At 46.1% G+C, this 16,259-nt stretch overlaps 1 protein-coding gene across 5 annotated transcripts in view; it reads left to right on the forward strand.

Annotated features, from left to right (window-relative positions):
• Positions 1-16,259, forward strand: part of ICK (intestinal cell kinase) — a 42,885-nt gene that overhangs the window by 17,104 nt on the left and 9,522 nt on the right. For 4 of the 5 annotated variants that reach the window (XM_019520580.1, XM_019520582.1, XM_019520581.1 and 1 more), the window contains 7 exons: positions 129-261; positions 763-934; positions 1,456-1,623; positions 6,250-6,555; positions 8,128-8,318; positions 8,981-9,132; positions 12,898-13,026. In XM_019520580.1, the coding sequence (XP_019376125.1) occupies positions 129-261; positions 763-934; positions 1,456-1,623; positions 6,250-6,555; positions 8,128-8,318; positions 8,981-9,132; positions 12,898-13,026 (1,251 nt within the window). The remainder of the gene's footprint in view (positions 1-128; positions 262-762; positions 935-1,455; positions 1,624-6,249; positions 6,556-8,127; positions 8,319-8,980; positions 9,133-12,897; positions 13,027-16,259) is intronic. The other variant, XM_019520584.1, reaches the window with a different exon arrangement.

Genomic DNA, 16,259 nt, shown 5'->3' on the forward strand with positions numbered 1-16,259 from the left:
GATGTTGATCTTGTGATCTATTCAACAGAGAGCAGTGGAAACTTACCTGAAGGCATTCTGATGAAAAATAAAAAACTACAAAGAGTTGTTAAGCTGCAGTGCAGGCTTATATTTCATTTGAATTGCAGGGTTCTTTCACAGAGACTTGAAACCTGAAAACCTCCTTTGCATGGGACCAGAACTTGTGAAAATAGCAGACTTTGGCTTAGCCCGAGAAATCAGATCCAGACCGCCTTACACAGACTACGTATCTACAAGATGGTAAATGCAGGTGTTTGGCTATGTTGTAAGATGGACATATTTAACTGAAGTTAATGTGCTTATGGAGCCATAAATGCAGTGTATCACATTTAATTTAGCCTAATTAAAATTGTCAATGCATGCAAGATAAGTAGTACAGGGACACAAAGCAGTACCGTACCTGGAAATAATTAATATTGTTTAATTACTGACACATGAAAAATATTCTCCAACTCTCATAAAATGTTTCATGATATGCAGTCTTTAAGAAGCATAGGGAAGAGCTGATGCAGTCAAGGGGAAATGCTGAGAATGTGGCATGCTAGGGAGACTTAGAGATAAAAGCCTGATTTCTAAAAGAGCTGCAGTCCCTTCTACTAAGCAGCTGCTAATGGGAACCCGTTAGAGGACACTTGCTGTTTTCTGCAAAGCAGAGAACAAAAAACTCAGCTTGACTCGCTTGGAAATAACCATGTTGTGAAGCACTCATTTGTGAATACCATAACTGTGGTTGTTTTACAGGTATAGGGCTCCTGAAGTTCTCCTGAGATCCACCAGCTACAGTTCCCCCATTGATATCTGGGCTGTAGGTTGTATAATGGCAGAAGTTTACACACTGAGGCCTCTTTTCCCAGGTGCCAGTGAAATCGACACTATATTCAAGATTTGCCAAGTGCTTGGAACTCCAAAAAAGGTAGCTGAGTGAGAGTTGAGTGTTTAGTCATGTTTCACAGGCCAGCAATGTTAAAATGCTGATGAACTAGGGTAGAAGGTCATCTTCTATATTTGTTGCTATACCCCGTACTGATTCAGAGCTGAGTTGTAATAAAACTTTAATTTTCTCTGAAGTCACTAAAATTGTTTTGAACATGTTCAGCAAAGTATTATATTATCAAAGACCAAAAAAGGTAGTTGGTATTTCTGGTCTCCTTTGGTCTGTTCTGTTGCATTAAACTTTCACTTACAACTGACTGTGAATTTTTCTCCAGTAGTTAGACTCCTACCTCCTAATCCCACTTGTGCCAGTAACTGGTGATTCGATCCTGCCATCAGATACCCTGCCTGTAAAATAGCTCTCTGTCACATCAGAGCTTTGAATGTTAAGACTCTGAAGCACCTTGAGATCATTGGATGAAAGATGCTGTGAATTAATAATCTTAGTATTTAAGAGCCATGATGTCGTGTGACATTCTAATGGAATACCATTGCTTTCAGAATGACTGGCCTGAAGGCTATCAACTTGCATCTGCCATGAACTTCCGTTGGCCCCAGTGTGTACCTAACAACTTGAAAACACTAATTCCTAATGCAGGCAGTGAGGCGGTTCAGCTTATGCGAGACATGCTACAGTGGGACCCCAAAAAACGACCAACAGCTAGTCAGGTTGGTTTTCATTTTGTTTATCAGCACCTGGTGACTGTTCATCACTCTTTCCCTTTTTCCCACATCTTTAATGACAGCTAGGACTCTATCCCTGCGAAGTATCTACTCTAGACAGTCTTAACCTAGACAGACTGGGTAACACATCACTCAATGTATAGCTGTATAGGCCATAGAGTCCTTGAGCTAGGGTTCAGGACCCTTGATATGTATACAAGAGGCTCAATCATGTTAAAGTCTGTGGCTCTGTGTCTTCCTTGCTATTGGTATTTGTGCTACCTAAGTTAAAGCATTCTAAGGTATGGCCACTCATGCTGCAGTCACACCTTCTGTTGCAAATAATGAGCTCCTCAACCTCTGTAGGGGTTGAGGGAATTCATTACCTTACAGGTTATGGACCTAGGTCAATAAACAGGCAGGGGACCTAGAGAGAACTTAAGGTTAAAATTCCTTTGACTTCAAGAAGACTAGGCCTGGGTTGTTATTTTGCATGCAATCTCTCACAGAAGGTATATCCATAAAGTGTTGAATCATGTCAGAGATAAAGTATTTATTAAATAAAAGTGGGAAAGAATTTCAGAGATGAGAATATCCAAAAATATATCTTCAAATTATTTAGCACAAATAGTTATATAATCAAATGGAACTTTGCAGCCAGGTAAGACAAGAATGTAATGTGGTAAAAACCTATGAGGCAAGGAGATACTGGACACTTCTTCCAGTTAATAGGATCTAGGGAGTAAAAAACTGCACCTGGATAAGCAACACTAGGCAACAATGAAACAGTGCTTTATTGTTCACTCACAACTGCTTTATTTCCTTGTAAGCAGGGCAAAGATGATTGAAACTAGCCTGTTTTATCTGCCTTTCAAGAACTGAAAGGGTTAAGGAGGGGGGGAAATCCAACTAAAATTAGAATGTACCTTCTCTCTCTCTTCTTTTGTATGGCATCAGACATCAACTTCCAAATCTGAGCCACTGTCTGGTATCACTCAATGCGTACACGTCATCTGCCCCATTTGGGCATTTGTAAAAATTGCAGCTTTTGATAAAGTGCTGTGTTGTTTGTTGGGCACTGCATTCACACGTAGGGCTGTCCAAGATTTTCGTCTTGTACAGTGTTGTTTTGAAGAGACCATATCCGGATCTCAATCTGTTTAGCTTGACCCAGGTCTCTCGGTCAAGGTCGTGCCCAGTGGGGGACTCATTCGGTATAAAACTGTAGGAATAGGTCTGACCTTTCCCAGCAGTCAGCCCACTCCATTGCCGCCCATAGGTTTGGTTCAGCATCCCTGATCTCTTCCAGGACCTTGTGGGCTTCATGTATAAATGTTTTATGACTTTTAAGCCTCCATCTGTTTGAGTCTTCAATTAACAGTTGATGGAACAGGTGATTTTTGCCATCTCCTGCCTCAGTGATGTTAGTGTAATCATGTTAGAGCATGTCTTGTAACACCTGGTCTAAGGCCCAACAGTACAGGGAGTAGATATGTATGTAAATTGTGCAACCAGTTACGAGTCTCAGCACACTGTTAAGTAGCATTGAGCTTTTTAGTGTGACAACTTCTGAACCATACAGTAGTGCAACATTTTCCTGGGTCATATACCATTGTAAGTGTGGTAGTTCTGAGCACCTTGAATTTGGCACCCTATGACATTTTGGCTAAACAACTTAAGGCAGCTACCCATTCAGAGACTTTACTGCTGACCTTCTGAGTGTGGTGTGACACCTAAGTAGGTCGGGATATGCTCATGAGGAAGGACATGGTTACCTACTCTGATATTCACCGTGCCCTTGGCTCGACAATTGCCCAGGTGGAAGGTGATGATACTGATTTATTGATGGACAACTTTTTGTATTTAAGTGCCGTTTGTGGAGGTAGTCGCAACGACTTCCATGTCAGTACTCAGTAACTTTTCCAATTCTGTCTTCTCTATTCCTTGGGCTACTATGGCAACATTTTCAGGGTACATTTATCATTTTGGTGTTATATGCAGGAAGTCTAAAGTACGTACATTGAAAAGTATTGGTGCTACCACTGGCCCTTGGGGAGCTCCATTCTTCAGAGTTTATACTCTGCTTTTTTCTGCTTGGCTGGTAACGAGTTGCTGGAGATCATGTTTATGATGAAAGTACATAGCCTGCAGTCAGGTATCATAGGGTACAGTTTATATTTGAGGCCTCGGTGTCATATAGTGTCATAGGTGGTTTTGAGGTCAATAAGGATCACACCTGTTTTCTGCCTCATTTCAAATCTATTTTCTGTGTCAGATAGAAGTATTATAATTTGGTCAGTGGTACACCACTTTTTCTGAAAGCCAGCTAGTTCTTTTCGGAGATGGGGATCAGAGATGTTCTCTGTTCTATTCCGGATTATGTGTTCCATAATTTTGTATGTAACACAGTGAGATGGATTGGTAGCGTTTTGGATCCTGTGGTGGTTTTATTTGGGTTTCAGGATGGCAACAACATCAGCTTTTTTCCAGATTTTTCTGAGTCTGCTACTTTGTAGCCATTTATGCATGAACTAGCCAATTGCCCATCAAGAATGATGGGTGGTGGATGTGGGCAGGGACAGAGGCCTGCGTCCGGCTCCCCCCAACCCACACTCCCCACCACCATTGCAGGGCTGGGCCGGCCCCTTCCCCAAACCTTCCCATTGCTGTTTCTGGGATGGGCTGGGCCCGGTGCACCCCCACTGCCATACTCTGTTTTGGGGCTGGGCATGCCCCCTCACCCTCCCCATCGCCACTGTGGGGCCAACATTGGGCCCACCCTACCCCAACCTTCTCCGGTGCTGTTTCAGGGCCAGGTCAGGCCATTCCCATCCACCCTCCATTTCGGGGCCAGGCCAGGCATGTCCCCTCGCCACCATTTCGGGACCTGGCCCGCTCCTCCCATGCCCCTCCCTCCGCCCTGCACTGGTCCGGGTCTGCTGCTCCCCACCACTTGCTGCCAAGGCAAGCCGACTTCTCTTCCCCCCCACCCGCTTCAGTCCTGCTCCTCCCCTGCCCACCACCACCCCATTGGCCTGGGCCCTCTGCTCCCCTACCCCCCACGTTGGAAGGGAGCAGCACAGGAGAGAGAGAGGGGGTGAGGGCAGCAGCGCTGGCCTCAGCCCCCATGCCTGCAGGGAGCAGGGCATCTTGACCCCCCCCTTTTCCCCCATGCTGGTGCCACTACTTCCAAGAAGCAAGGGGGGAGGGCAAGGCCAACTCCACTGGCCTTTTCCCCCATCCCCTGTTCTGTCCGTTCCGTTGCCACTGCCTCCAGGAAGCAGGGCAGGGCACCAGGGCTGCACTGGTTTCTCCCCCCACCCCTGCTCTGTCCCCTGTGTCCCCGTGGCAGTCCGCCATGCTGCCACCTCCTATCTGAATGCTGTATTTGCACTCTGGTTGGTTGTTTCCGTCAGCCAATCATTGTGCAAATAAAGCGTTATGGACAGACAGACTATGACTTTTATAATATTAGAATTACTGAAGCCATCTTTTCATTGTGGTTCCAAGCTTTGTATTCTGGGAGTATCTTATCTGGTCCAGTAGCCTTGCCAGTCTTGATCATTTTGAAATCAGTGTGATCAATGTGTTGAACTCATTGCCAGAGATAGGGGCAGTTAAGTTAAGGTTGACATTGGGGTGATTTAAGTTGTTCATGAGTCAGGTTTCTGAACTAATCATTTCTCTGTGTTGCTTGCTTGGGTTACTCTATTTGCTGTTGTTGCACAGTATTTTTGGTGCAGGGAATGTCATTTTTGGTGCCTTTGCCTGTAAGGTGGTTAATGATGCACCAGTGTTTGTCTGCTTGAGTAGGTCATATCCAATCCTGTGGAAGTAAGTCACCTCTCCTTTTTGATATTGTTCATGTGGTAGCCAGCTGTTCTGTATTTCTTACAGTTGCAGGGGCATAATGATGTTGAAGAGCTGATCACACTGCCCTTCCCAGCTTGTCACATACTGGCTTCTATAGCCTCTGTGTTGCATTTTGGAAGGTGTTATGTCCCATGGTAGTGTATGGCAAATCATTTCTGATGAAGGTAGCAAGACCGTTTCTGGTGAAGCTAGTGGATTCTGCTGGCTAGAGAATTGGCAAGGTTGGAACCTGAGAGCTTCATCTTCTGCAGCTGTTCTTTTTATGCTTCTTGTAGAAGGACTGCATGTGGCTTCAGTTCCCTGGTGATATGTTCCATCACTGATTGCTGGAGAAACATTAAGTTGAAGAACAGCCAAGCTTCCCCTCTTAAATAGGAAAGGTTTCTCTGGTTCATCCTGTAGTTACTCTATAAACATTGGAAAGTATGGAGTATTGACATTGGAAAAATTGAAAGTCCAATTGCCTTGGTAGTAACTTTTAATTTTGCTTTACAGCTACTCACAGGAGGCACCACAAGAAGGCAATTGCTGTCTTCCCCGCAATGTACTTATAATACATGTTTAAAATTCTTCATTTCTGGGAAAACTTACTTTTCCCCTCTAAGTTTATAGAGCACCTTATGCTGTTCTCTTTGGCAGTATATCTTCCATTGTCTCTTTCCTTTGTCAGGTATTACTTGACCTAGGAGTTATCCCATGTGACAGCTTAGTCAGGGACTCTGGCTTCCTCCATTGAATACTGATGCCTTTGTGTTTTAGGCACTTCGATACACATACTTCCAAGTTGGGCATGCCTTGGGCACCTCTCACTGCATTCAGGACCTGGGAAAACATCAGAAAGAACTCCATGATAAACCAGCACAGCACCATATTAAACCTGCTCCTCCTGCACAGCCTCCCCCAAAACCCCAAGTCCGTCTTTCATCCAGAGCATTGCAGCAAAGCCAGTCTTCCCAGCAACTGGTGTACCCATATAAAATAGATGCCTCAGTGAGTGATCATGTAAGAGAGGACAAATCTAACCAGGTGCTTCTGCCAGCAATTCACAATAAGGTTCCTCAACAGGTAAGGAACAAACTGGAACAACCAATGAACCTGTTTTTCATAAGTTAAAATTTTTTTGGTGGTGTTTTTATGAATGAATTTGTTGTCCTTGTATTGTAAGAAGAAGAAGAAGAAGAAGAATAGGAGTTAAGAATAGCTGGGCTATCTCTCTTCACCCTGTTATAAGTAAAAAAAAACAAAACAGCTCCCTGAAATCAGTGGAGTCTTGGGATCTAGGCCCACAAACATGTTATTGCAACTTGTAGCATGTCAGCTACTCCTCGGTGACTGTCCATATACATGCTCTAAACTGGCAGTAAGTGCAAGTTAGCTTATCCAGGTTTCTTCCTGTTTCATGGCAGCTTGTTCATCTGTCGTTACTTAGGCTGAAATAAAGCAGATAAGTGGGCAGAGCTCACATTTATATTACGGCCACTTTGTGATTCTGGCATCATAAAATGGCTTTAAGAGAATCTGTAATTTATGCTTACTTCATGTCATTTACAATGTCAGGGTGATGTGGAATGCTTTTAGTGTGCATGAGACTTTGGCCCAAGTGAGAGAACAGTTGGGACCAACCAAAGAATAAGTAGTAGTTTTTACTGTGAAGATGTAGCTTTTGCACTTGAGCATGTGCAAAACTCAACAAAATGCAAATATATGTATGTTCACTTAAACAGCTGCTAAGGAGGTAGGTGCTGGGATTTGTACCTGCAAAATCCAGTAAGAGAAATCAGTTGTACTGGTGCATGTTTTAGTGTTTATGCCACATGGATCCTGGAACCTAACGTATGGGCAGTTTGGCAGTTTTATGTCCGTAAGAGTGGAGTCTGAAAGCAGAAATCCAGCACAAGGTGATCTTTAGAATTATAAAATACTAGGGCTGGAAGGAACTTCAGGATAGGGTCATGTTTAAACAATCTCAGCTAAGTGTTTGTCTAACCCAGGAATGTTTAACCCTCAGCCTGCAGGCCAGATCTGGCCCATGAAAACATGACATCTGGCCCACAGGACTCCTTGGGAAATTTGGGGGTGAGGGAGCCGTGGAAATTAATACACCACCCCTCTTCTGCTACCAAACTCCCAAGTCCTGTGTGGCCAGGTGGGGGCTGGGCCACACCCCCTTTCTCTCCTGTGTGGCCAGGTTGGTGCGAAGCCATACCTTCTTCCTCACCAGGACTGAATCAGGGCTAGAATAACCCCCGCTCCCCCAACACAGCCAGGTCAGACCCATGGATGGTTGGGCCCCGCCCATGCAGCCCATGGTGCAAAAAGGTCTAATCTGTTCTTAAAGACTGCCAATGATAGGTATTTTACAGCCGGTCTTAAGTAATCTTAACTCCCCCCTCCCATACTTAAAAAGGTTGCTTTCTGTAGTATAGTAAAAGAAGAAAACTAGAGAAAAGAGACCTTAGAGTTCCATCCTTCTACAAACTGTCTTGTTGAAACAGAAGGTGATACAGGAGATTAATACAAAATCTCTCTCTCTCTTCTTTTTCTTTGTGGTTGGGGAGAGTAAATTCTGTCTTGATTCCTACCCTCTTACTTCCTTAGCTGCATGCTGTAAATACTGTGTTTTCATTGTACTGGCAGAAAATTCCAGGTGGGGTAGAGAATACAAATGGTGAACTGAAACCAAAGCCTCGGCGAAGATGGGGTCACATTACTAGAACAGTGAAAGGGGCTAAAGATTGGGATGACTTGGAAGACCTGGATTTTAACTCTTCCCTCAGCAAAACAGATTTGAAAAACAAGAAAAGACAGACCAATGAAGGTCTTTGTAGGTAAGTTGTTTTGGTCTCATCTTTAGACTTTACTCCAGTCCAGTGATCTTACAAGGTTCTTTCCAGCCCTAATGTCTATGAAATCTATGATACTTGGTGTCATTTTTTTCTCCTTTCTTTCTCTCCTACATATATATTTAGATGGCTTCTAATGAGTCAGTGCCAGGTGCTTTACATTTGTACACTCCAATTATTCTTGGCTTTTTGCTGTCCCCTGCACTTGGAATAGCCACTCCCTGCTCATGGGCTCCTGATCCCCTTTACACGTTTTTTTCTCAAACATGCTTAACTTGGGAAGCCTTTCTGGTGCTGCTTTCTCAGAATGCACCTTTACCACTTCACACTTGAATCATCATGTTAGTGTGTTCCGCATGGCTGAACTGTATTGTGTCTCTGAATTAGGCTGCAAGTCCCTTGAGTCAGAGGCAATTGGAAGAGATTACAGAATGACTTGTCAGTGACCTAAGGTCTCTTAAAAAGAAGCCTTAGGCTCCTAAGTGACTTTAGGTATTTTAACAAAACAGTGAGGTGATATTTTCAATCTTTATAGTACCAAACACATCATGAGCAGTAATTCTTGGGGATGAGATGCAGGAAGAGGTTAGCGTGACTGAAATGCATGCCTTGAATTTTGTGCTTATGGTGGTTTCTCTCTGTTACAGATTTGAAAGTATTTTGGATCTGAAGCCTTCAGACAGTGTAGGTTCTGGCAGCAGTGCACCTTCCCATGCTACCTTTCCACGGCAAGACACCCCTACATTACATGTTTCTGCAGCCAAACAGCATTATTTGAAACACTCTAGGTATTTACCTGGTTAGTAGAAATCTTTTCCTCTTTCACGTGACCTTTTGACAGCAATGGGAAGTGATAAAGGACACGTGGGGCTTTATCCTAGGCTCAGGGAGACTGTTCTGTGTTTGAAGGAAAAAAAGGGGGACATAGGTTGGAAGGAGCTGTCTTGTTAATTTAAAGCAATTACCCTATGAAGAGATAGCTCTAGCTAACTATAAATAGAGGTATGTCTGTTTTACCAGCGTGCAAAAAAGGGATGAGTGTCAGGAGCAGCCCTTTTCTCCTGCAGCACAAGCAGATTTGTAGACTAGCTTTTGGGTATGCCAGAGCATGCTAGGAAATGTGCCTCATTCATGGATCAGGCACTTGCTTGTATCCTGATCTGGTCTTCTGTATCAGAGGAGGGGAAGCATGCCTCCAGGATACCCCATGAATACATACTAGGGCTGTGCGAAATGCCTGAGTTTCGTTCTGGTTTCAGATTCAGTGTTTCATCTCGGTATTTCGTAGGGCTGTCCAAAACAGCTGTTTCATTTTGTTTTGGATTTGGCATTTCAGAGGGACAGTGATTCATTTCAGTGTTTCGAATCACTGTCCCGTTTTGTGTAGGCCAAAATTGTATCAGAGCTGTTTAGGAATTTCAACAGTGTTTCAGCCATAAGCTATAATGAGGAATCACAAAACTGCCTATAACTTTGTCATTTCTTCCCTGATTCGGATGAAATGTGTAGGAATGCTATCCCCTTCTGTGAAGCATGCCAAGTTTCAAGGAGATGGGTGCAGCAGTTTCTGGGAAACTGCACCTCAAACTGTTCAAGGCAAACGCATATCACTTGCTGGCAATGGCAGCTGGCTGTTGTCCTGCACACAGATCCGGGGGTCTGCTCTCCTCAAGAACAGTTTGGCACAGGCCTGCAGCCCTCCCGGGGGCACGGTCCCCAGATCTGGATGTGGGATGACAGCAGGCTGCCACTGCCAGCTGGGGCCAGCTCCAGCACTAGGTTGTTCCCAGCGCTCGGTGTGGGCTGCACAGCAGCATGCTGTCATCTGTATGCTCTGCAGCCAGCAAGTGTGGAGTACAAAAAAAAAAAAAAAAAAAAAAAAAGCCCTGCACTCACCAGGTCTGGCAGTGGCAACTGAGGCCTCTGAGGGCTTGTAGTAGGGCCCCCCTGTGCAGCGCAGGACAATGAGGATCCCCACCAGCCTGGCACCCATGTGGCAGCTGCACCTTCACACAAGCGTGTCACGGCTCAGCAGGGTGCTGTGCACTGCCTGGGGCCTGGGACAGCTCCAACAGTCAGCAGGAGCTCCTGGTTTGATCCCCAGCTCTGGGGACCTGAACATTTCCCCAGCTCCCTGTTTGATTCCCCAGAAACATCTGAAATGTTTCAGAAACATCCGGATTGTTTTGGAAAATTTCCAAAATGTTTCGGATGGTCCGTTTCAGATTCGGTGTTTCGACTGTCGAAATGTCCAAATATGAAACAAAATGGCTGCTGAAATTTTGCACAGCCCTAATACATACTGCTGGTAGCAGCCAAAGTTAGGTGGCAGCAGGGGGACACTTTCTTTCCTGCCACCTGGAGGAGTTAAGTGTACCCTGCAGTGTGTAGAGTCAAGCCCTGCTGTTTTTTTGTTTGTTTGTTTGTTTGAAGGACTCCTTTGTCCATACCTCTTAATTTTTGCAGTCTCCGTGCCACCATTGGGGCAGAATGCAAACATTTTATATAATAAGTGCTTTTTAGAAGGGTTGTGCATAAATGCGTCGTGCTGGGTTTCATAGTTTCTAGCGTCGGAAGGGACCTGAGTAGATCATCAAGTCCAACCCCTTGCCATGGCAGGAAAGAGTACTGGGGTCAAACGACCCCAGCAAGGTGTTTGTCTAGCCTCCTCTTAAAGACCCCCAGGGTAGGAGCCAGCACCACTTCTCTTGGAAGTTGGTTCCAGATCCTAGCCGCCCTGACCGTGAAGTAGTGCCTCCTGATAGCTAGCCTAAATCTACCCTCTGCCAGCTTGTGACCGTTATTCCTGGTCACTCCTTGTGGTGCTTGGGGGTACAGGGACTCCCCCAGTGCCTGCTGGTCCCCTCTGACTAGTTTATAACAGGCCACTAGATCCCCCCCCTCAGCCTTCTCTTGTGAAGGCTGAACAAATTCAGGTCCCGTAGCCTCTCCTCATAGGGCCTGCCCTGCTGCCCCCTGATCATGCGAGTGGCCCTCCTCTGGACCCTCTCCATGTTGTCCACATCCCTCTTGAAGTGTGGCGCCCAAAACTGGACACAGTACTCCAGCTGCGGCCTGACCAGTGCCACATAAGGGGGGAGTATCACCTCCTTGGACCTTCTTGAGATGCATCTGTGGATGCATGACAAGGTACGGTTGGCCTTCCTGATTTCTTTGGGTGTGTCTAACATGAGAGTTATTCTGGAATTGCTGCTTCTGATAAATTAACTCAGCATGAAGAATTTTTTTCAAGTGGACTAAACTCATCTGGAGTGTGATGCTATATTGTAGAATAAGCACATCCACACATGGAGTTGGTTAATCAGGAATAACTAATCTGTAGTACCGCATGCTTCATATTGGCTAGAATGAATTTCCCTGTAGAGACGAACCTTTCGTTTTATTGGGATTAAATGAGACAAGGCTTTCTCTTCTCAGTCTGCATCAGAAGGCTTTGGGGCATCTTGTTAATATTTGCAAGTAGCCAAAAGAAAAAGTGAACAGTTCATTAGCTTTTATTTTCACTAAATTTATTTTTTTTTAATGGTGGAGTTCCATAATTATACAGTTTTGACTATACATGTCAGGGAGTGCACAGCAAAACAGGTTGAAACCAATGTTTCAAGTGTTCTTTCAGTTCTACCTGAGAGTCTGATGCAAATTTACTGGATTCTCATTATGCCAGGTTGCCATAACCTTAATCCTGTTTGTAATGTACAAATGTGCATGTAACTGTAACATCCAGGTTAGAACCTTAAACACTTGGAAGAAGTTTTTAAATGGAGTTTGGAGTCACTAGTTATGCTGCTAAATGTACATTAAACATGGTGAGCGCAAGCCTGCCGTTATTTGTCACACCGCATTCAAGTATGTTATGCTGCCTTCATGAGACAGCAAAAGTAATAATACGTGGACCATGTCTTCATGTGTGTGCATGTTGTGGGCACAACTTCTGTTGATTTCAGTAGAAGCTGCACAAATATGGAAGTAGAACTGAATATTGTAAAATCCTTATCCTGCCTATTTCTCTAAATTAAAAGAAAACCCCTGACAGTAGCATAAAGTGTTTGTATTTAAACAAGTTGCATTTACATAGCACTGTCTGCCCTGGGCAGTACCAGAGCATTTGACAGTCTCAGGACCCTGATCCTACAAGGAATCTGAATATAGGGACCCCTCTAATATTGAGTCCCCTTTAACTTCAGTGAGAATCATGATGCTCAGTAAGGGCCTGTGCATGTTGTTACATTTCAGGAGCAAGTCAAAAAATCAAACATCTGCCAAAGCCTAGTTTCCCATCAGATACCTTGAGCTCTCTGCCAGTGTGCCCATTCCAGAAACAGGGCATGTACCTAGATGTAGCAACATTACGTGAGATGATAGAAAGTAGCCCGCATATAGCTAGCAAGCCCTGTACAGTCAAGCATGGAGAGGTTTTTCATTAAGCTAGTGTGCAAACCATCTGCTCACACTATATTTTTGTACTGATACAAACCAATGTAATATTTGCATATGAGACTAAGATTTCAGAATGGCCAATTAACTCTTTATTTTTCTCCAATAGGAATAAGCACAAGGAATAGCATCATCTCCAATTCAAGCAAAGATTCCATTTCATCTAATCCTTGGCCCAGTTCTGGTTTGCCTGGGAAAGTATCAGGTGTGGTAGGAGGTGTCAACAGGATGAGTTCAGGTAAAAGTTGTAAAAAGTTAAACATTACGAGAATTGAGATGGGAGAGGGTGAGAATTTTTGTAATGGCCTAAAGGTGCCCCACCCTGTTTTAGATCTCAGCCTCTTAGAAGGCCAGGTTTGATCCTTCAGATATTGAGAATATGGAGATCTGGTCAGTTTTAAATATCAGTAGCCCCGAGTCCTCTTTCTAGTTTTTGTGAAATTTTACTTTCCTGTTGCGTATTTTCAGTTGCTGGCTGTTTTTCTTCTGCTGTGTAAATAGCTCATGCAAACAGGACAGAAACGGACTGCATACAAGAATAACTGGAACAAGTGCAGTCAGATAAACTAAATGAAATTTTTGCATTCAGTCTAATCTGATAATATTAGCTACAACTGCTTCAGTAGTCTTGGAGTGAAACTTTCTTCTTGGGAGCACTGTCAAAGTGATAGAGGTGAAATTTTCATCACCACTTGGATCTTTTGCAGTACATTTTGCTGGAGTTGTCTTGCATTGCAGAAACAAACCTTTGCTCTATACAGGTTAACTCCTTTGGTTTTTGCTAAACCCCATCTGTTCCCCGTTTTTTAGCTTGAATAATCTACTCGGTTAGGGACAGACTTTCAAAAACCTGGAGCCTGAATTGATTCAATGTTTGCAGGTTAGTCTAAGCTGCAAAAATTGAACCAATTTGCAAGTGAATAGACATTCACTTTTGACTCTGGAAATGCAGGCACATGCCTACAGTAGCTAAGGCCAGAAGCTAGGGTATACTAGAGCTAGCCCTTAGCTGGAGGGAAGCTGAACTGAGGGGGGGACATGGCTTGGCCCAGACAGGCCTGAGTATGATTTGGGAGGGGTTTAAACCCCCACCCTGCCGGGGTCTGCCTGGAAGGGGAGGAAAAAAGTAGCCCTTGCCAGGGGTCCTCAGCCCTCCACCCCCTCACTGGTCCAGCAGCAGGAGCAGGGGTGGGGCCAAACCCTGGTAGCCTGAGGGGAAGCGGGGCTTAATCCTCCAATTGCAGGGGAAGGGGCATGGCGTTGGCACCGATAGGCACCACTTGTGCACCTGGGGCCACAGCAACTAGACACCAGTTGCCTGAAGGGAAGTGGGGGGTTTAATACCCCCATTGCAGGCAGCAGTGGTGAAGGACCAACATGGCACCCTGAGCTGAGTCCCTCTAAGGAGTGGTCAGCCAGGCATGGGAAAGGGGGAAGTAACCTGGCTACAGGCAAAGAGGGAGTGGTGCAGGGAAGCTGGAGCTAGCTACGGAGCCTGGCTCACCACTGCCTCCCTCTGCAGCAGCACAGCCCAGGCTGGGGTGGCCTTGGGGCAGCACCTGCCGCCTCCCACCTCCAGCCCTGTGCAAGGGCTGCAGTTTGCAGGTGGGCTGCAGCTGCATCGTGGCTGCCCATGCCTCTCCCTCTCCTGGTGGCAGCAGTGGCAGAGCAAACTGTTGCAGTGGACAGAGATGAACCACCAGTCACCTGCTACCTGCTTGCAGTGGTGCCAGATGCTCAGGCAGGCTGCTGCAGGCCAGAGGCATGGGCAATGGCAGGGGTGCAATGGACTGCCACAGCCCAGTCTGGCCCAGCCCCACAATCTAGGAGTTCAGCCCCACCCTGCAGCCCAGGGGCATAGGCAGCGACTGGCCCATGGCAGCCCGCCCCAAGTGCCCAGCGCTGCTACAAGCAGGCAGTGAGTGATAGGTGCCTCACCTCCCCCTGCCACAATGGTTCGCTCCACTGCCAGGAAAGGGAGGGGATGCACTGTTTGACCTCAGTCAGTTAAGTCTGATACTACATTCAACCAGGTTAGGGCATTTCGAAACTTATGTGTCAAAGGGGCCAGCAGGAGAGATTATGCTTAGGGGCAACCAATACGGGTTCATTAGAGGCAGGTCCTGTCAAACCAGCCTGGTGGCCTTCTTCACAAAATCCTTAGATGCAGGGGTAGCAGTGGACATAGTCTTTCTGGACTTTAGGAAGGCTTTCGACACTGTCTCTCACCCCATCCTCATTTAAAAAAAACTAGGGGACTGTGGCATCAACACCTACACAGTCAAATGGGTCACCAACTGGCTGGAGGGCTGCACCCAGAGAGTGGTGGTGGATTGGTCATTTTTGACCTGGAGGGATGTGGGCAGTGGGGTTCCGCAGGGCTCGGTCCTCAGGCCCGCACTGTTCAACATCATCAGCGACTTGGACAAGGGGGGTAAAAAGCACTCTGTTCAAATTTGCAGACGACACTAAGGTGTGGGGAGAAGTGGACATGCTAGGCAGGAGGAATAGGCTGCAATCAGACCTAGGCAGGTTACAGCGGTGAGTGGATGAGAACAAGATGGGTTTCAGCACTGACAAGTGCAAGGTACTTCACCTGGGGAGGAAGAACCAGCACCATACCTACAGGCTGGGGAACTCCCTTCTCGTCAGTGCAGTGGCAGAAAAGGATCTTGGAGTCATTATTGATGCCAAAATGAACATGGGCCGACAGTGTGGGGACGCAGTCAGGAAGGCCAACCACACCTTGTCACGCAGCCACAGATGCATCTCAGGCAGGTCCAAGGCGGTGATTCGCCCCCTCTTTGCGACACTCGTCAGGCCACAGTTGGAATACTGCATCCAGTTCTGGGCGCCACACTTCAAGAGGGATGTGGACAACATGGAGAGGGTTCAGAGGAGGGCCACCCACATGATCGGGGCAGCAGGGCAGGCCCTACAAGGAGAGGCTATGGGACCTGAACCTGTTCAGCCTTCACAAGAGAAGGCTGAGGGGGGATCTAGTGGCTGTTTACAAACTAGTCAGAGGGGACCAGCAGTTCCCCCGAGCACTCCCAGGAGTGACAAGAAATAATGGTCAAAAGCTGGCAGAGGGTAGATTTAGGCTAGCTATCAGGAGGCGCTACTTCATGGTCAGGGTGGCTAGGATCTGGAACCAACTTCCAAGAGAAGTGGTGCTGGCTCCTACCCTGGGGGTCTTTAAGAGGAGGCTAGATGTACACCTTGCTGGGGTCGTTTGACCCCAGTACTCTTTCTTGCCATGGCAGGGGGTTGGACTTGATGATCTGCTCAGGTCCCTTCCGACCCTACAAACTATGAAACTGTGTATTGGCCAATTGCATAACCTGCACTGGTTCTGCTCCCCCCACCACCTCTAGCCAAGTCACATCCCCCCTTGTGGCCATTCTTTGGAGCCTAGGGCATCATGTTGGTGCCCCTGCTGCTGCTGCCTCAAATGGGGGGATTAACCTG

Source organism: Gavialis gangeticus, unplaced genomic scaffold (genome assembly GCF_001723915.1).
Source record: "Gavialis gangeticus isolate Ggan-Ray unplaced genomic scaffold, GavGan_comp1, whole genome shotgun sequence".
Classification (NCBI taxonomy): Eukaryota; Metazoa; Chordata; order Crocodylia; family Gavialidae; genus Gavialis; species Gavialis gangeticus.